The 17,511-nt window shown below is 42.4% G+C and overlaps 1 protein-coding gene across 2 annotated transcripts in view; it reads right to left on the bottom strand.

The window, feature by feature from the left end:
• The window catches only part of LOC103593392 (unconventional myosin-XVIIIb-like), a 145,007-nt gene that overhangs the window by 13,912 nt on the left and 113,584 nt on the right, over positions 1 to 17,511 (bottom strand). For both annotated transcript variants that reach the window (XM_008576355.1, XM_008576354.1), the window contains exons 15-16: positions 13,861 to 13,905; positions 12,427 to 12,564 (exon numbers count right to left, since the gene is read on the bottom strand). In XM_008576355.1, the coding sequence (XP_008574577.1) occupies positions 12,427 to 12,564; positions 13,861 to 13,905 (183 nt within the window). The remainder of the gene's footprint in view (positions 1 to 12,426; positions 12,565 to 13,860; positions 13,906 to 17,511) is intronic.

Consider the following 17,511-nt stretch of genomic DNA (forward strand, 5'->3'; position numbering starts at 1 on the left):
TGAAGAACTCCCACAAACCAATACAAAAGAGACAGACATCTAAAGAGAACAAAATAATGGGCAAAAGACTTCATCAGACACTTCACCAAAAGAGGACGTCCAAGTAAAGATATAAACACATGAAAAAGTTTCTTTATCAGGGAAATGAAATTAAAGCCAAAACTTGATACCACTAATATCCATTAGAGTAGTTAAAACTTTCTAGAAATAACAAAACTAGGTATTGGCAAGGATGTGAAGCAACTGGAATGTTCATTCACTGCTGGTGGGAATGTAAATTAGAACTATTTTATTGATAGTATTTACCAAAGTAGAAATCACACCTGTGACCCAGCAATTCTACTGGGTATACACCCAACAGAAATCTATACATTCATGCAAGAAAAGATTTGTACAAGATTGTTCACAGTAGTACTATTCATAATAGTGCCAAAATGGAAACAACCTAAATGTCTGTCAATATTAGAAAGAATAATTTTTTTTATATTCAGTCGATGGAATATTATAAAGTAGAGTTTCTCAATGTTTCTCAAGCAACTGAATAGCAAAAAAACAAATAATCTGATTTAAAAATGGGCAAAAGATCTCAATCAACATTTCTCAAAAGATGACATACAAAAGGCCAACAGGTGTATGAAAAAATGCTCAGCATCACTAATCATCAGGGAACTGTAAATAGAAACCACAATGAGGTATCATCTCACCCCACTTAGACTGGTTATTACGAAAAAGACAAAAAATAACAAATCCTGGTGAGGATGTGGAGAAAGAAGAACTCTTATACACTGTTGGTGGGAGTGTAAATTAGTACAGCCATTATGGAAAACAGTATGGAGATTCCTGAAAATATTAAAAATAGAACTACCTTATGGTCCAGAAATCCTTCCACTGTGAATATATCCAAAGGAAGCAAAATTAGTACGTTGAAGAAATATCTGCACATCCATGTTTCTTGCAGCACTATTCACAATAGCCAAGATATGGAATCAACAGATGAATGGATAAAGCAAATGTGGCATATTTACACGATGGAATTCTATTCCACCATTTAAAAAGAAAAAGAAATCCTACCATTTGCAGCAACATGGATGGAACTGGAGGTTATTATGCTAAGTGAAGTGAGCCAGGCACAGAAAGACAAATACTACATGATCCTGCTCATCTGTGGAATCTAAAAAAATTGATTTTATAGAAAAGTAAAGAGTAGACTTGTGGTTGCCAGAGGCTGGGAGGAGTAGGGGGTGGGCAAGGATGGGAAGAGGTGGTCAGTGGGTACAGGGTTACAGGTATACGGAAGGAATTAGCTCCAGTGTTCCAATACACATTGAGGTGACTATGGTTAACAATAATAAAATGTATATTTCAAATCACCGAGAAGAGAGGATTTTGAAAGTTTTCCCAATTACATGTATTGAAATGTCACATTGTACCCCATAAATATGTACAATTATTATGTAAATAATTTTTTTAAGTGGTAGCATAATTGATATTTTGGACTGGATAATTTCATGTGGCCTGTCCTGTGTGTTGTAGAATGTTTGGCAGCATCCCGGCCTCTACCCATCAGACACTAGTAGCACTCCCTAGTTGTGCCAACCAAAAATGTCTCCAGACATTGTCAATTGTGGGAGTTGGGGGAGACACAAAACTTCCCCTAGTTGAGAACCACTGTTATGGACTATAAAGTAATGAAAACAAATGAAAATAACTGCTACATGCAACAATGTGGACAAATCCCACAAACATAATACTGAAAGAAAGAAGCCAGACAAAAAAGTACATTCTGCATGTTTCCATTTACATAGAGCTCAAACACAAGCATATGTAACTTGTGGTGTTAGAAATCAAGATGGTGCTTATCTTTGGGGAAGGAAGAGACAGGGATTTGAATGGGCACAGGGAGGTTTTTGGGGCAGTGGTCATGGTCTGGTCTTGATTTTGGTAGTAATTACATAGGCATGATCAATATCTAAAGATTTCACCAAGATGCACTTTCCTGTATGTATATCTCAGTAATAAGTTTATTTAACAAAATCTTGGCTCAGTCAAATAACCACAGATTCCAAGAGCATGTTCTCAGTCACCAATGATTAATCCAATGGTTTTATACAAACTCGCAGCCAACTTAGGTAAGCCTCAAATTTTCTGAAAGGCCCACAGATCTACCATTCAAGACCTGGAGTTCTAGACTGGAAACAGCCCTCTTTTCCATGGATAGTGATGCGGCTTCTAAGGATAATTCTGTGTCTACATCCAGACATCATCCGGTTTCACTAGCTCAGGCCTTGGATCCACAGGCAATGTGTTTGCATTGAACTTCTTGCAATTTCATTTTCAACATCTTTTCTATTAATCTTCATAATACTGATAAAACTGAAAAGAATCGTTATGTCCTAGGAAGACATAAAACCATATTCATGAGAGGCTTGTTCATTAAATAGATTCAGGATGGATTAAAATCATCCTGAGCTCTAGTTCAAAGAACGCAGAGACCTACTATTGAAATAAGATTAGCGGCGGATGCTTAACCTACTTTCAGAACAAGCTGTTTTTAACACTAAGTACCATCCATTCACATATATATAATTAATGAACTAATTACAAACGAGTCTTATCTAATCATTTGAGCAGCCCTCACGTGACCCATCCTTGGCTTCACGTCTGTAGCAGAGTAATTGCATTTCCTTGATTGTAATGCAACTTCATTTTAAAAGCAAGACCCTATAATTTAGACCTTTTTACTAATTCAAGCCAGCGTTATCCCAAATAAAAACAAACAGAGGTGGTGGCGGTGTCTAAATCTTTTTATTTTAAACTAAGAACCACAAACCATGAGTATGAGGCTGCACATGTTTACAGAAAGCAAATTTTCCCAGGAAAAGGAAAAGTTATACTGCCATCCTCTAGCCAAACGAAAAGCAGTTGTGTTAAATCGGCACCAAAGCAAGTGATACACACAACAGTAATTAGCGAAGATTACACAGTAATTAAAATCACCATGATTATGTGAGTGAGAATAATTTATACAATAATCTCCACGCTGACATGGTACAAGTCCAATAGCAGCAGTAGAGAGTGGGTTTGGTCATAAACTCACATCACAGTATCACTAGTTATGTGGTGATAGAACAGCCACTGGAATTTAGGGATGAATAAAGTCTCTGACCAGGATACACAATCTTATTTGAATTTTCCAAAGCAACCAAATGGGAACCCCAAGCACCCTAATATATTCTCTCTCTTTCTCTTTCTCTCTCTCTTCCCATTCTTTGTCTTCATAATCTTGTCCACTCCGGTAGTTCAACCTTCCCCTGTGGAATATACTATAAAACACATGTACTTCACAGGGCCTGGTTTTCCAAAGCCTTGCAGTTTCAAATATTGACCTTGCAAGGACAGGAAATTTCCCTCAGGGTATAAGTCTCTGTTGCAAGATAATTGCCTTACTGGAATGTCATCTGACTTGTTTCACTGAAAGTTACCAGCCTATACTGTTAAACTATAACCCTACCTTTGTTCTCTTTCTGTAACTTCCTGGTCTGGAAAATAAATGCAGGAAGAGAACCCCAATTCGGTGTTAATTTCCCAAGGAAAGAATGCCTCTCTCTTGAGGGTTCCAGGAGATTAACCACTTCGGGGGCCTCTCACTGCTCAGAAGAGATGGGCTTTGAGTAATCCTTTGCGTCTCCGTCACCCAGGGGAAGTGGGGTGACAAATCTGTGGGGGGTGAAGCAACGCAAAGCAACTTTCCCCTTGATGGAGAACATTTGCTATGTTTATTGTTTTTATCCACATAGTATCATTCTCCTGCTCTGTATACTGCCCCCACCCTTGTCCTTTGGGGAATCCCTCCTTCCCAATGTTCACATGTTTTGCTAGGAATAACCCCATCACCCACAGCCAGGTGAGAACACTGACTTAGGCCGAAGGTAAGAGGCTCCTTTAGTCCCCTTGTCCATTCTGGCTGGTTCCGTGACTCACAGTGACTCACTCAGGCTTGGGATTTTTGTGGAACTGTTGAGAAGAGAGAAACCCTCTTTACTTTTGGACTCAGAATGGTGCCAGCATGAACTTGGAGTGGTTGGCTGACATCTTGTTGCCTCAGAGAGGAGCCATCATAGGAGGGAAGCAGAGCAGAGTGTGGTGGGGGACCAAATTCCCACCGTCATTTTTTGATCCCTGGATCCAGCAATGCCTGAAGCTAGATCTACCCTTGAGAGTCCCAGCTGCAGAAGATATAAACATTTCTTGCTCAAGCCAGGTTGAGTTGGGTTTTATGTCACCTATACCCGCAAGAATCCTAATATTATGCAAAAAAGTCCTCATATCTCCCTGGCACTACAGGCCAGAATTTAAAACATTCTGGACAATTCCACTTGGATGTCTCCAAATACACTAAGTTCACCATATTTAAAACTGGGCTCACCAAAACCATACTTTCATGTCCAAGAGTTTCTCTGTTTTGCTTGTGGTTTTCTGCTGTGAGTCTAAACCAGTCCACAATCTTGGCATGTGGAACAAGCAGGTATAATTTTCCCTAGTCCTGCCTGTCAGCATCCATGCCTCCTGCAACAATATCACCTGACCTGACGTGGGATGAAGGGTGGAGGGTAGAAGCGAGTTTCTTATTATTAAACACCAACTTGGTGCCAGGCCTTCCACTGGGCACTCTATAGCTGTTAATTCTTCAACCCTGCTAAGGGGATATTTTTAAACTTCTTTCATGGAGGAAGGACTGAGATTCAGAGAATGTAGCTCACAGTCAGGCAACTAGTAGGTGTCAGAGTCTGTATTAGAAACCGGGTCTACCAGACTGCAAAGACTGTTGTCTTTCCCTTACCTCCCTTGAAGCGTACCTTTAAGGCCCTCTTGTCAGCCTCAGTTTAACTCTCTGAGACCACCACCTGCCTCTGCCCTCAGTTTGTGCTCTGGGGGCCCCAGACCTTCATTTCTCCCCATTATATTCCATCAGTCCTGCTTCTGTGTTGCTAAGAACTTGATCTGTGATAGGAGACAGTTGATAGTCCAGCAAACTCACCCCTTGATTCTTCTTTTTTCCTTTATAAATTTATTTATTAACTATTATTATTTTCTTACATTCAAAGATGCTGTTGCAGAGTGGCAGGAGGAGCATGTGGGGGGGGGGTGGGGAAACAGAGGTGGATGTGGGGGGGGGAAGGGGCTGGCCTGGTTGTGGAGGGCAGGGGGGCGTGGCTGAGGCCCACAGGTTCACCCCACTCTGGCTCAGGAGCCTGGAGAGTTTCCAGTGATGGCTCGGTTGTTGCTGGGCTGGCTGCGAATGTAGGGGGATGTGGCTGAGGGCCTCAGTACCCCCCACCCCAGCTTGGAAGCCAGGGGGGCTTCCAGCGGTGGTGTGGTCATCACCATTACCCCTTGGTTCTTAACATCATCCTTTTAATTGCCTTAGTGAGAAGACATCTAACATCTATCCACCAGTCATTTGTGTGTTCAATGAATATTTATTTGGTAGCCAGGCACTGTACTGGGTGCTGAGGTTCAAGAAGGACAAAGACAAAGTCTGTGTCCTTAAGGGGTTCACAGCCTAACGAAGGAGACAGACACATGAACAGATTTTATCTATATCATATGGCATGTGCTATGGGAGAGGAACACTTGTGGTCTGTGGGACTACAGCAGAGGGGCAGGCGATGCCTGGGCTGAATCCTGAGAGATGAGCAAGCATAGACAAGTGAAGAAACATTGGGGGGAATGTCATGGGCAAAGAACCGGAGGTGGAAGACAGCATAGTGTGTGGGGAAGAGCTACAAACTATTTGTGGTACACATTACAAAGAAGAAAGGGAGGAAAATGAGACCAGAGAGGTAGGTAAAGGCCATATATTGGATGGCACTGTCAGCCAGGCTAAGGCATTTAAATTCCATCCTGTAGGGCAGAGGTCAGCAAAGTTTTTCTGTAAGGGCCAGATGGCAAATATTTTTGTCTTTATGGATTATACGGACTCTGTTGCAATGAATCAAGTCTGCTATTTTAGTGCAGAGGCAGCCATTGACAATATGTAAATAAATTAAAGCAAAAAACATGGGCATGGCTGTGTCCCAATAAAACTTTATTCACAAAACAAGTCAAGGTCCAGATTTGGCTAGTGGACAGTAGTTTGCTGACCCCTGCTATAGGTGATGAGAAGCCATTGAAACCAGACTTTTATTTTAATGGGATCATACTGTCTGAAGTGTAGAGAATGAATAAAGGAGAATGATATTGAAAGATCTTTGCTAGAGTCTGGGAAAGAAATGTCAGTAGCTTGACTTAAAGGTGTTGGCAGTAGATATGGGGAGAAGTAGAAAGAGTCAACAGTATTTGTTTGTGTGGGGAGCAGAAGAAACAAAATTTAGGAATCAGTTGAATGTGAGGACGTGAGGGATGATAGCCGAAGATGACCCAAGGGCTCCAGCTTGGGTGGCCTCATGAATGAACCACCTCCGTGATTCTGAAAACACAGGGTGGGTAGAGAGGGATGAGTTTCCTCTTGGATAGGCTGAGACGAAATATCTGGGAGACAGCAATTGGCGATCAGTGTAGGTGATGAGATAAGACATAAAAGTTTAAAACTTAAGAGGACAGAATAGCTGGCAGTCTAGATTTGAGGGTCCCCTGCTTCCAGCTGGGGAATCTAAATCACAAGAGGAGAATGGCCTGCAATCAGGTGAAGAAAGAAACAGCCTGGTGAGGACAGCATCCCGTGAACCCTGGCATTTGGGGGATGAGGGATGGAGGAAGAGACCAGGAAACAGAAGTTTGAGGAGCACCAAGGAGCTGAAATGTTGCAAAGCAAACAGAGATCTTGTTCCAAGAAGTGTTCAACAGTTGCCAGTACAAGAGAGAAGTCCAGAAAAGGATAGAAACTGGAGAATGTCTCCTGATTTTTCTCTTTGGAGGCCACTGATATGGTGAGAAAAGTGTCAATGGAGTGTTGGGGCAGGCTCTGGGCTGTAGTAAACTGAGGCATAAATGTGAAGCAGCAAGTGAAGACGGTATGTGTAGACCCCACTTTTGAGAAGCTTGGCTCTGAAGGGGAGGAAAAACGATAACTAACAGGACTGCAGCATGATGGGCGAGGATATAGTTAGGATGGGGAGGACCTCAAGGTGTTTGTACCTTTGCAGGAAGAGCAACTGGAAGGAGGGAAGTTGAGGATACAGGAGGGAGAGGGGATGCTGGATGGATCTGGTGTTGTAGCAGGAAGGAGGGAGTGGATATGAATTAGCCTCAGACGGGACAGGATCGGACCTCATCTTCTGACACCAAAGCAATGATGGGGGAAGATAGGGTGGAATTCACAGACATCACAGCAAAAATTGAGGCCATTGTAATTTTTCTTTGAATAAAAACAGGTTGAGGGTGCCTTATGAGAGGGACAGGGTGGGGCTGGAGAAAAGTCAAGATGGCTTGGAATATTTGCTCAGTAAAATGAGAGCAGCCACTGACCAGCGACAGACAAGACAAGTCATTAGCAAGCTGTCCAGTTGGCTCAAGCACTGCCTGTCAGCACATGGACTCTGCCGCACTGTGTGAGTGACCAAGGATGGGATTCTGCTGGGCATGGGGCTGGGGGTCTAGAATGAAATGGGGCTTGGACCCTCATTGGAAAGCCTGATGTGCTGTGAGGACCAGGGGAATTGGGGAGAGAGCAGGAGAGAGAGGCCAGGCACACAGTGGGGGCCGAGGGGAGCGTGCCAGGCCCTGGACAGCCCTGGCACCTCCTGCGGCCAGATGTTAAGACAGACTCCTGAGCAAAGAATGGCTGCCACCACCAAGTCCATAAACTCCCTCTCTGGGAACCATGAAGGTAATTTAGTGTCTCCTTCTCCGGAAGCGCTTGAATTTGTCAGCGGCAGCTGCGTGAACCTGGGCTGTAAATCATAAAGCTTTAGGTGTATTTCTCTTGAGTTGACATCCCCTTATAAATAATACAGGGAATGCTTTTTTTTCTTTGTTGGCAGAAGACTGCTTTCTTCCTCTCTTCTGTTTTTAGAGTGACCTTCTTTCTCAGTCAAATTGGAAATGTCCACGAGGCTCATTTATTATGCCGTACCATGTGCCAGGTAACATGGAGACTGATATACAGAAGTCCTAGTCTCTACTACTATACAGTCTTCTAGTAGAAAGGATACTGGGATGACTTGGTAATATCTACTCAAATTTAAAATGCAATTCTCTTTGACCCAGAGAATTATTTGCCTATGTGCATAAGGATGTGTATTTTTTTGAAGCCTGACAGGTTAATAGCAAATATCTGGAAAGCACCTAAATGTGAAATAAGAAGACTATAGTTAAATAAAGTATGGCATAACTTTAAGATCTTTTGCAGGAATTTCAAAGAATGAGATAGACATGTGTACCAGTAAGGAAAGATCTCCAAGGTATATTGTTGAGAAAAAGAAGTACATTGTAAAATTTATGAATACCATAGTATACATAATATAGTGTCACATCCTTTATGTTTTTTAAAAGCCCACAAATATGCTACATATTTGCTACAACTACATATAGATACTGCGTGATTTATGATGGTATTATGTCCTAATAAACCCATCATATGTTGAAAATATCATTAGGTCGAAAATGCATTTAATACGCTTTACCTACTGAACATCATAGCTTAGCCTAACCTACTTTAAACATGCTCAGAACTTTTACATTAGCCTACAGTTGGGGAAAATCATCTAACACAAAGCCTATTTTATAATGAACTGTTGAATAACTCATGTAATTTATTAAATCCTGTACTGAAAGTGAAAAAAAGAATGATTGTATGGGGCTCAAAGTACAGATTCTACTGAATGCCTATCACTTTTGTACCACTGTGAAGTGGAAAAATTCAGTCAAACCATTGTAAGTCAGCGACTGTCTGTATAATATACATTTATGATACACACACACACACACACACACACACACAGAAAAAGATGTGGAAAGATATACACCAAACTGAAGACGGTGGATTCCTTTGGGAACAGAACTAAGGTTGGGGTGATGGCCAATGGGATTTTTTAGCCTTCTGTTATATTTTAAGTTTCTGAAAAAGGGAAGTATTTATAGACTATTTGTGCAATTAAAAAGAGCTAGAAGTCAAGGTACCTGAACTCTGGGTCAGTCCTTACTATAAATTTGGGTAAGATCTTTCCATCTACAGACCCCGGTTCTTCTCATTTATATAATGAGCAAGTTGGACTAGATAATCCCAGTTGCCCTTTCCAACTCAAAATATCTAGAATCCTCAAATTGTAAACATAGCCAAAAGAGGGAGCTCAAAACATTCAAGGCTTAATGCCACAGGATCTGTCACTCAGTAAGCACATAATAAATATCTTTTGGCTAAATGTTAAAAGTTGAATAATAATCCTTAGGCAGGTTTAGTATTAATAACAGGTCAGATTTTTGCCAGTAAACTTTGCCAGGCGAGTGATCCACACCCTGGGTAAATGTCGGAGAACCACGGCAGTGTGACCAATACAAACATAGGCTTTGGAGGGATTCAAGCTTAGGTTCAAATCCTGGCTCTTCCACTTACCTGCTGTGTGACATTGAGTGAATTATCAACCTTCTCTGAGCCACAGTCAATGCTGAGCTCTAACAAATATGGTTAATAGTTTTGCTCTAGCTTTGGTGCAATAGTCAGTTATTCACTCAACAAACATTTATTGAAGTCCAACAATGAACCAGCCCTGGGGACACCAACATGAAGAAGAGAGACAAGGAGTCCCTTCTTAAAAATGTGTGAGTGTTTTCCTCGTCTCCTGCCTCTTCTCTGTTCTTGGTGCAAGCACTTCCACTCTGAACTGCAGCTGGACAGGCCTGAGGACTTGGAAGGGAAGAGAGCAGGAAAAGGGGGAAGAGACTCTAGAGGGGGCTGTCCGGGGGTGCTGAGGGGCTGCTGTAGGAGCTGGGGTAAGACCATCTATGCATTAATCAGTTGCTTTCCCCCTCTCTGGGTCTCAGATTCCTCTTTTGTAACATCATGCTGTGATGATGTCTATCTCCTGGGATTCCTCTGGGCACCAAATATCAGATATTAATGCTGATAAAGCAGTTAATTTTCTTGAGCTCCATCTAGGTGCCAGACTCTGAGTGAAGAACGTTTCATGTATCATCACATTATCCCTGACAACAATCCTGATTTAATCATGAGGAAACAGAGAAGTTAAGCAACTTGCCTCAAACCACACAGCTGCAGATATACAAATAAAGGATTGGAATCCAGATGTTCTGACTTCAGACCATGCACTGAAACCACTGCACTCTACCATCTCCCATTCAAACAGGTACCAAACAACAGGGTACAATTCATGGGTTAAGGATGGTTATCATGCACCCTACTATCTTTAGCATTATGAAACTTAGATATTATGTTAATGAGCATTCACATTCTGCTCTGACCGCCTCCAGTTCTGCTGCTGCTGCCTTATACACTGGTAGATGGGGGAAAACAAAGATATTTCATTATCAGGAGAGAAAAAGTCCCCATCATTTGGGGTTCACAAAGGACATGATTCTTTCTACAGGCAGACTTTTCTTTTTAATTAAGAGCAGCAATCAGATAATATTCCTTTAACTCCCCAGACACACCCCCTTCTTGGAGCCCCCTTTTGATATTTTCTACATCAAATCTTTCAGCCTAAGATTATCTGCAGACATGCACCAGACATTTGCCTTTTGACAAATATACCCAAAAGGTTAGCATGAACTCCCACCCCCCTCCTTTTGTAGACACAAGCCCCTGCTTCAGAGAAAACACATTTCAGGGCAGGAATGGATTGTCTAGGTTTGCTCCATTAGTCTGTGATTTTTCTTTCTGTCTTATCACATTTTTTTTTGTTATCACAGAAGCAGTGTGCATTTCATCTTAATTATGTGTCTGTTTAATACATGATTTCTGATTTATAGCCATTAACTCCTAATTACAAGAGGGCTGCCCTTGAAAAGAAAAACCAATAGAGCTCAGAGAAATGGAGATAAACAGCAAGGGATAAGATGGATTTAAGTCATGCAACTAAGGGCAAACTCCGAGGCCCATTTGTTGGGACAACCTACTGTTGGCAATCCTGTAGATTTGTGAGGGTCCCATCTTAAGCCATGATTGAATTCCTCTCCCTCTTTTCTAGGAAAATTATAAAATTCTGGCATTGAAATAAAGCTAAAATCTTCTAGTAAAAAATCATTCAGCTCAACTTTGTTTATAATGACAAAGTAAATATGTTTTTAAAAAATTTATTTATTTATTTATTTTATTTTATTTTATTAAGACTATTCATGAGATACAAAGCTAATTGTCACTCCTCGTGCCCATGATGTGAGGGCCAGATTCATACTGGGGCATGCCCATTACCAGAAATTACATTTGTACCCCGTGTCCCCACCCAATTATCCCCAACCTCCCTCCCCCTCTCCTTTTCTCCCTCACTCCGCTTTGTAGCCCAAGGAATGTTCCTTCCCTCTGTAAGACCACCGTATTACTGTGTTGTTTCTTTCCTTCCTTCCTTTCTCTCTTAGCTCCCACATATAAGTGAGCGCATGCAGTGTTTATCCCTCTGTGCTTTGCTTATTTCACTCAACGTAAGTTTCTCCAGGTTCATCCATGTTGTTGCAAATGGGAGTATTTCATTCTTTTTTTGTGGTAGAGTAATATTCCATAGGGAATATATACCACAGTTTCCTTATCCAATCATCCATCGATGGACATTTAGGTTGATTCCATATCACAGAAATGGAAAAAACAATCTTACCTTTCATATGGAAAAACAAAAACCCCTGAATAGCCAAAGCAATCCTGAGCAAAAAAAAAAAATAAAGCCAGAGGCATAACACTACCTGACTTCAAATTATACTACAAATATTGTAACCAAAACAACGTGGTACCAGTATAAAAATAGACATTCAGACCAGTGGAGTAGAATTGAGAACCCAGAAATCACTCCTCAGGCTTATAGCCATCTGATATTGGACGAATGCAAAAGCAAATATGTTTATAAAGAAAAGTTTAAACTTGTAACTATGAATGAGTGGAAAACAAGTATGACTTGCCTTAAATAGAAGGCAACTATGGTAACTTTTTTTGTTTTTTAAGGTTCACCCTGTGCTATTTAAATTCATCTGGAAAAACCATGCTTTGGGAAGAACTACATTAGATCTTGATCATTTAAACCACTGGGGTCAGAAAATACAATTATATGTCATGTTTTTCAGATGACACAGTGGAGACTCAGAGAGGGTAAGTGACCTGCCTAAAGTCACACAGCTAGGAAGTGGCAAGGTCATACCTCATACAGTCAAGACCATGCTTGTCCTTGCCTAGGCCATGGGAAATGGAAGACTTGAATAACAACCTCCAAAGTCTGAGATTCTTCAAGCTATTGGCTATCCAGAGCAGCAAGAAGATACTCTTACCTGGGGCTGAGGATGTGGCTGCTGGTGGCTGACTGTCGAGAGGGGGCTCTCATGGTGTCTGTGGCCAGGGACAGAGAACAGCTCAACCAGGACTGCAGACTGCCCTCTGGCTGGGAGCTGAGGATGGAGACGTTATCCCTAGGACCAGAAGGCAGGAGACTGTTATCAGAATGACACCCACGTTAACAGCAATAACTAGATACTCACCTCATAGCATAAGCCAGACATTGTGTTGAGTGCTGTGCATGCCTAACCTCATTCACCATTCCTGAGAGGTCGGAGCCAGTGCCATAACCACTCTGCACATGGGAATACTGGGATTTGGAGAGGACAACTTGGGTCTTGGCCAAGGTCACCCAGTTAGTCAATGATGAAGTTGGGATTCAAACCCCATTCCTTTTGATTCCAATGCTCATACTATTAACCATTGCACTCTTCCTTGGGGAGTTATACACCTCAATATAGATGTTGAGGCTTCTCCAGTTTTTGAGTAAAACTTGGCATTGAATTTAATACTAAATGGTACATTCATGGAAGACAAGTATATCAAGCATGAAGGTCTTAACATTTTCCTTACCTTAACATATTTGCAAACAGGAACTTTATTTTATGCTCCCCTATTCTAAAAGCGGCACAAGAAAGGCCCATGTGGGTACTCCATAATTATTTTCTAGTCGAATGTTCATTCAATATTACATATATATTTGTGTGTGTGTGTGTGTGTATGTGTAGTTTGTAGAATATTCTATGCCAGTCACCATGGGAAGGGAGGTGTACACGTGGACTTAACACTGGCTTTGTTCTCAAGGCTCCATCCTAGCAGAACTGATAAACACATACATATATAAATAACCACAAAATAAAGGAGAAATTATTAATGCCATAAAGTGAGACAGAGGTAGGTTCTGATGATAATAAGGAGGGAGGCTTGCTTCACGTCTTGGAGGCATAAGGGAAGGTATTGAGCTATGGCAGTTGAGCTGTATCTTCTTTGAAGGTTTGTGCTTGGCCACACAGGGAATGGAGAAAGGAATTCTAGGTGGAAGGAACAGTGTACACATGGGTATGGAGGTCATAAAAGGTCAGGGCATAAACGATATGGAAAATAGAAATCACAGGTGAAGAGGGAAGTAAGGGTCAAAATGTGCAGCATGCAAATGGCAGTCTAAAAAGTCTATTCTGGGGCAATGGGGAGCCATAGAACGTGTTTGAGGAGAGTGGCATGATAAGGCATAGACGTCTTTCTGTCTGAAAGAAGCTGGACAGTTTAAAAATATGTCCCCAGTGCTATATGTCATTACCATGGAGTCAGGGTTCTCATGGGCAATGCTGATAATTCTCCAATTGGATATGAACATTCCCTCTGCAATCTGTTCACAGACAGCCAGAGGCTCACCATTGTAAGCTGCTCAGTTTTACTCGACGTCAACTTACATCTCTTTTTTTCCATGGCCACCACAATCCACTGCCGTCTGGACGCTAGAAGGAGACACAAGACTCCGTTATCTTTGTGCTGCCAAGGGCTGGTGAACATGGTTGTCAACACTAGATAGACTTGGGTTTGAGTCCCGCTTCCAACCTTTGCTGCTGTATGATCTTAAGGAAGTCACTTGCCTTCTCTGAGACACCTGTCCTCCTTTGTAAGATGTGGCTAATAATGGGGCTCTGCCTCCAGAGTTGTGGAGCAGAGTAAGTGAGATAACCCTTGTAAAGATTTCAGCGTGGTTCCTGGCAAACAGACGGAGCTAACTCATGGCAGCAAGCCCTACCACTGTTCTTGTTTTAGTACGCCTAGTACTACTGCTATTATTAACAGCATTGTCACTGCCAATAAGCAAGGCATCGCTTTATGTTCTTTGTGAGTACCAGCAAATCAGACATGGGCTGGGTAGGTTCCCAGGGCATTTTGGGAAACTCCAAAACTAATTATAATAGCAGCCATTCTTTAGAGAGCATCCCGTCATTCAACAAACATGCTATACACACAATCTCATCTACCCCCCCACCCCCCACCCCATGTGTTTCCACTGTAGAGATGAGGAGCCTGACACCCTTGTGCAGGCTAAGGGTCATGCAACTTTGAATTTTAGGACCATAGGGCCTTTTAAGTTCGTGTTCCTATCCAGTTTGCAACTCCCAGTGTGTGGGTGCAGACAGCCAAATCACAAACTTCAGACACCAAAAGCATCATTTTAGTATTGGGTCCTCAGGCTGAGACCTTGCAGCTTTACTCTGCTGGAATTTGAGCAACTCCTTCCTTTGAAGACCTGGTTGCTTCCTCCTAGGGATGTACCTGCCACTTCTTGGTCCCTACCCCCAAGGACCTGTGACCCTTGGGGGCTTCTATTTATGTGTATTGTCCCCACCAGACTGCAACACCCCTCATGAGAGAAAAACACATTTTATTCATCTTTCCACTCCAGAGCTCAGGCCAGACCAGAGGTTGTTAGACAATGCTTGATAAATCCAATAGAAGAGGACTCAGTCAGCTGCAGCCACTGGCAAAATCCAGCCTACCACCTATTTTTATAAGTAAAGTTTTTTGGTCTGTGATTGCTCTTTGCACTACAATAGCAGAGTAGAGTAGTTGTAGTGGAGACCATGTGGCTAAATATTTACTATCTAGCCTTACAAAGAAAAAGACTCGGCAATAGAACAAAAGAATCTTTTGTGAATGGCCCCATGGGAGACAGAATAATGGTCCCCAAAGATGTCCACATCCTAGTCTCTAATCCCAAGAGCCTAGAAATATGTTTCTGACATGGTGAAAGTTTTACTGGAACATAGCCATGCTCATTCATTTACATTTTGAATACTTCCTCACATACTTTGTTTGACTAAACACCAATCTTTACCTCAACTCAGCACTCAGGAAAGTCTTTGTAGCCCAACAACTAATCAAAGTCCATGCTGGTGCTAATTCTTGCCCACTGCTTACCCTAGCCAACTTCATGAGTATAACCCCATGGATGCACTCAGCGTTCAGATTTGTTCCTTTCTGAAAGGGGGACACGGACCTATACCAACCATACCGATGTGCTCCCCTACACCTGTGGCTTACCTGTGGGCATAGCCAATGGGGAACTCAGCTGACAATTGGAGAGGAGGAGGGAAGAGAAGGAGGTTGGAGTATTTATCATCCTGGATTTCTGGATTTCACTGTACTGCATCTCCTTGGCCTGACTCCATCCCTCAACTAAAGGCCAGAGCTCCTCCTGCCAGGCAGCCCTGTCTCACAGCCCACCTCCTGGATTCCAGCAATTACACGCTCTCCTCTCTTCATCAGGCTCAGCTACAGTTACTCCTTCCAGTTGTTTCTAGCCCCTGGGTGCTGCACCATCCCTTGGGGCTTCCCTACACTGAGCCCACACCTTTGCAATCAGTCTCTTTATTACATTCCCTTCATTTGGGGCTTGCCTTCTGGTTTCCACTAGACTCTATTACAGTACTAATTTCAGTGCTCTTTTCACCTAACAGGAAGACCTGGGTTTGCTGAGCCAATATTTTACATGACCAACAAGCAGGCCCCAGGCATGACCCATCACTGCCCTATTAACCACTGTTAACCCTTTGTCACTGTGGAAAAGAATGGTGAAGAATCTAAAGAAGCAATCTTATAAGAACACAAAATTTTCAGCAATCATTATTAGCGTTTCCTGAATTTGTGACTCTGGGAAGCAACTAGCCATGAGGACAAATAGACACAGGTATAGATGCTTATTAGTTCTACATTTTTATAGTATCTGTGCACTGACTGCTGCTGCCTGTGAACCTGTTCCATCGAATTTGAACAGAACCTCTGAAGCTGAAGTCAAGACCCGCTGGGTGGTCTGTCTATTTGTTCGACCATGATGAAATACTGTCCAGACCAAGGGTGGTTTCTAACCTAGACCACATATGCGATGCCATTTGGGAAGGTCTCAACAAAATAGAGTATGTTGAAAATATACAGGCTGGATTGAGAAAAGCTCCTGGGAACTGTATCCCACATTGGATGTGAGCACATGTTGAAGGCACCTGACATCTTTGTCTTGAGGAGGTCTGGAGCAGAGGCTTGGGTGTAGGGGGTGAAGAAAGGCTTTCAGGAAGAAGCAGGGGGAGTTTTGTTCTGTCTCCTCCTGAGGAGCAGTAAACCAGATGGGTAAAAATCACCACCACATCGACTTTATACACATCATGGGTTATTGGTCCTGGTAGGTACTTGAGTTTGTACACCATGGTACATGGAGTACTTGAGTTTGGGAGACCCCCACAGGGGCTACCAAGGGGTCAGGAAGGGGGACCCAGGAGGAGGGATCATCCCCAGACATCCCTCTCACACTCTAATCAGAGGGTAGCTGCACTCTACCCTAAGCTACAATTTCTTACAAGAGTTTGCTTTGTTGTAGAAAAGGAGGTTCTACTAAAAGGAGGGAGTTTGAAACCCACTGATCCTTTCACCATATGAAGAAAGAGTCTCTGGGATACAAGCTCCATGTGGCAGTTCCCTGCCTGCTGGTTCCCCACTATACCTCCTGCCCTCACACAGAAGGCACTGGTTGATATTATCTGCTGAGTGAGCAAGCAGAGGCCCAGGAAGGGCCAGTGACCTGTCCGTAGTCCTGATCCATTTGGTGGTACAACTAGGACTGTAACCTTCATCTCCTGACATGCAGTCAGTGGTTCTTTCTCTCATCTTGGTGTCTATGGCTTTTAAAAAAAGAACTTGTGCCAGGAATTTGTAAACAGGGAATTGACGATGAGCAAGATAATTAATTAAATGTCTTCAGATGTGTTTCTTTAGGGTGAGTCTTTGTTCAGACAACTCCATTCTAAATGAAAATATTGCCTGGGGAGTAACACACGAATTCATTGGCACCATATCCCGGTGATAGACACAAGTTCATCATAATGACAGGCCAGTTTATGGGCAGAGAACAGAGACCTTAACAAGGGAAAGGAGGAAGCACAGGTGCATTTGACACAACAGCAGAACTTGATCAGTAGAAGTGTGGGTGATTGTACCAAGAAGTGACCAAGTGGAAAAAAAGAAAAGAAAAAGAAATGTGGGTGACGGGGTCAGTCTGAAAGTTAAATCATGGCTCC

The sequence above is a fragment of the Galeopterus variegatus genome, unplaced genomic scaffold (assembly GCF_000696425.1).
Source record: "Galeopterus variegatus unplaced genomic scaffold, G_variegatus-3.0.2 Scaffold1337, whole genome shotgun sequence".
NCBI classification, from domain to species: domain Eukaryota; kingdom Metazoa; phylum Chordata; class Mammalia; order Dermoptera; family Cynocephalidae; genus Galeopterus; species Galeopterus variegatus.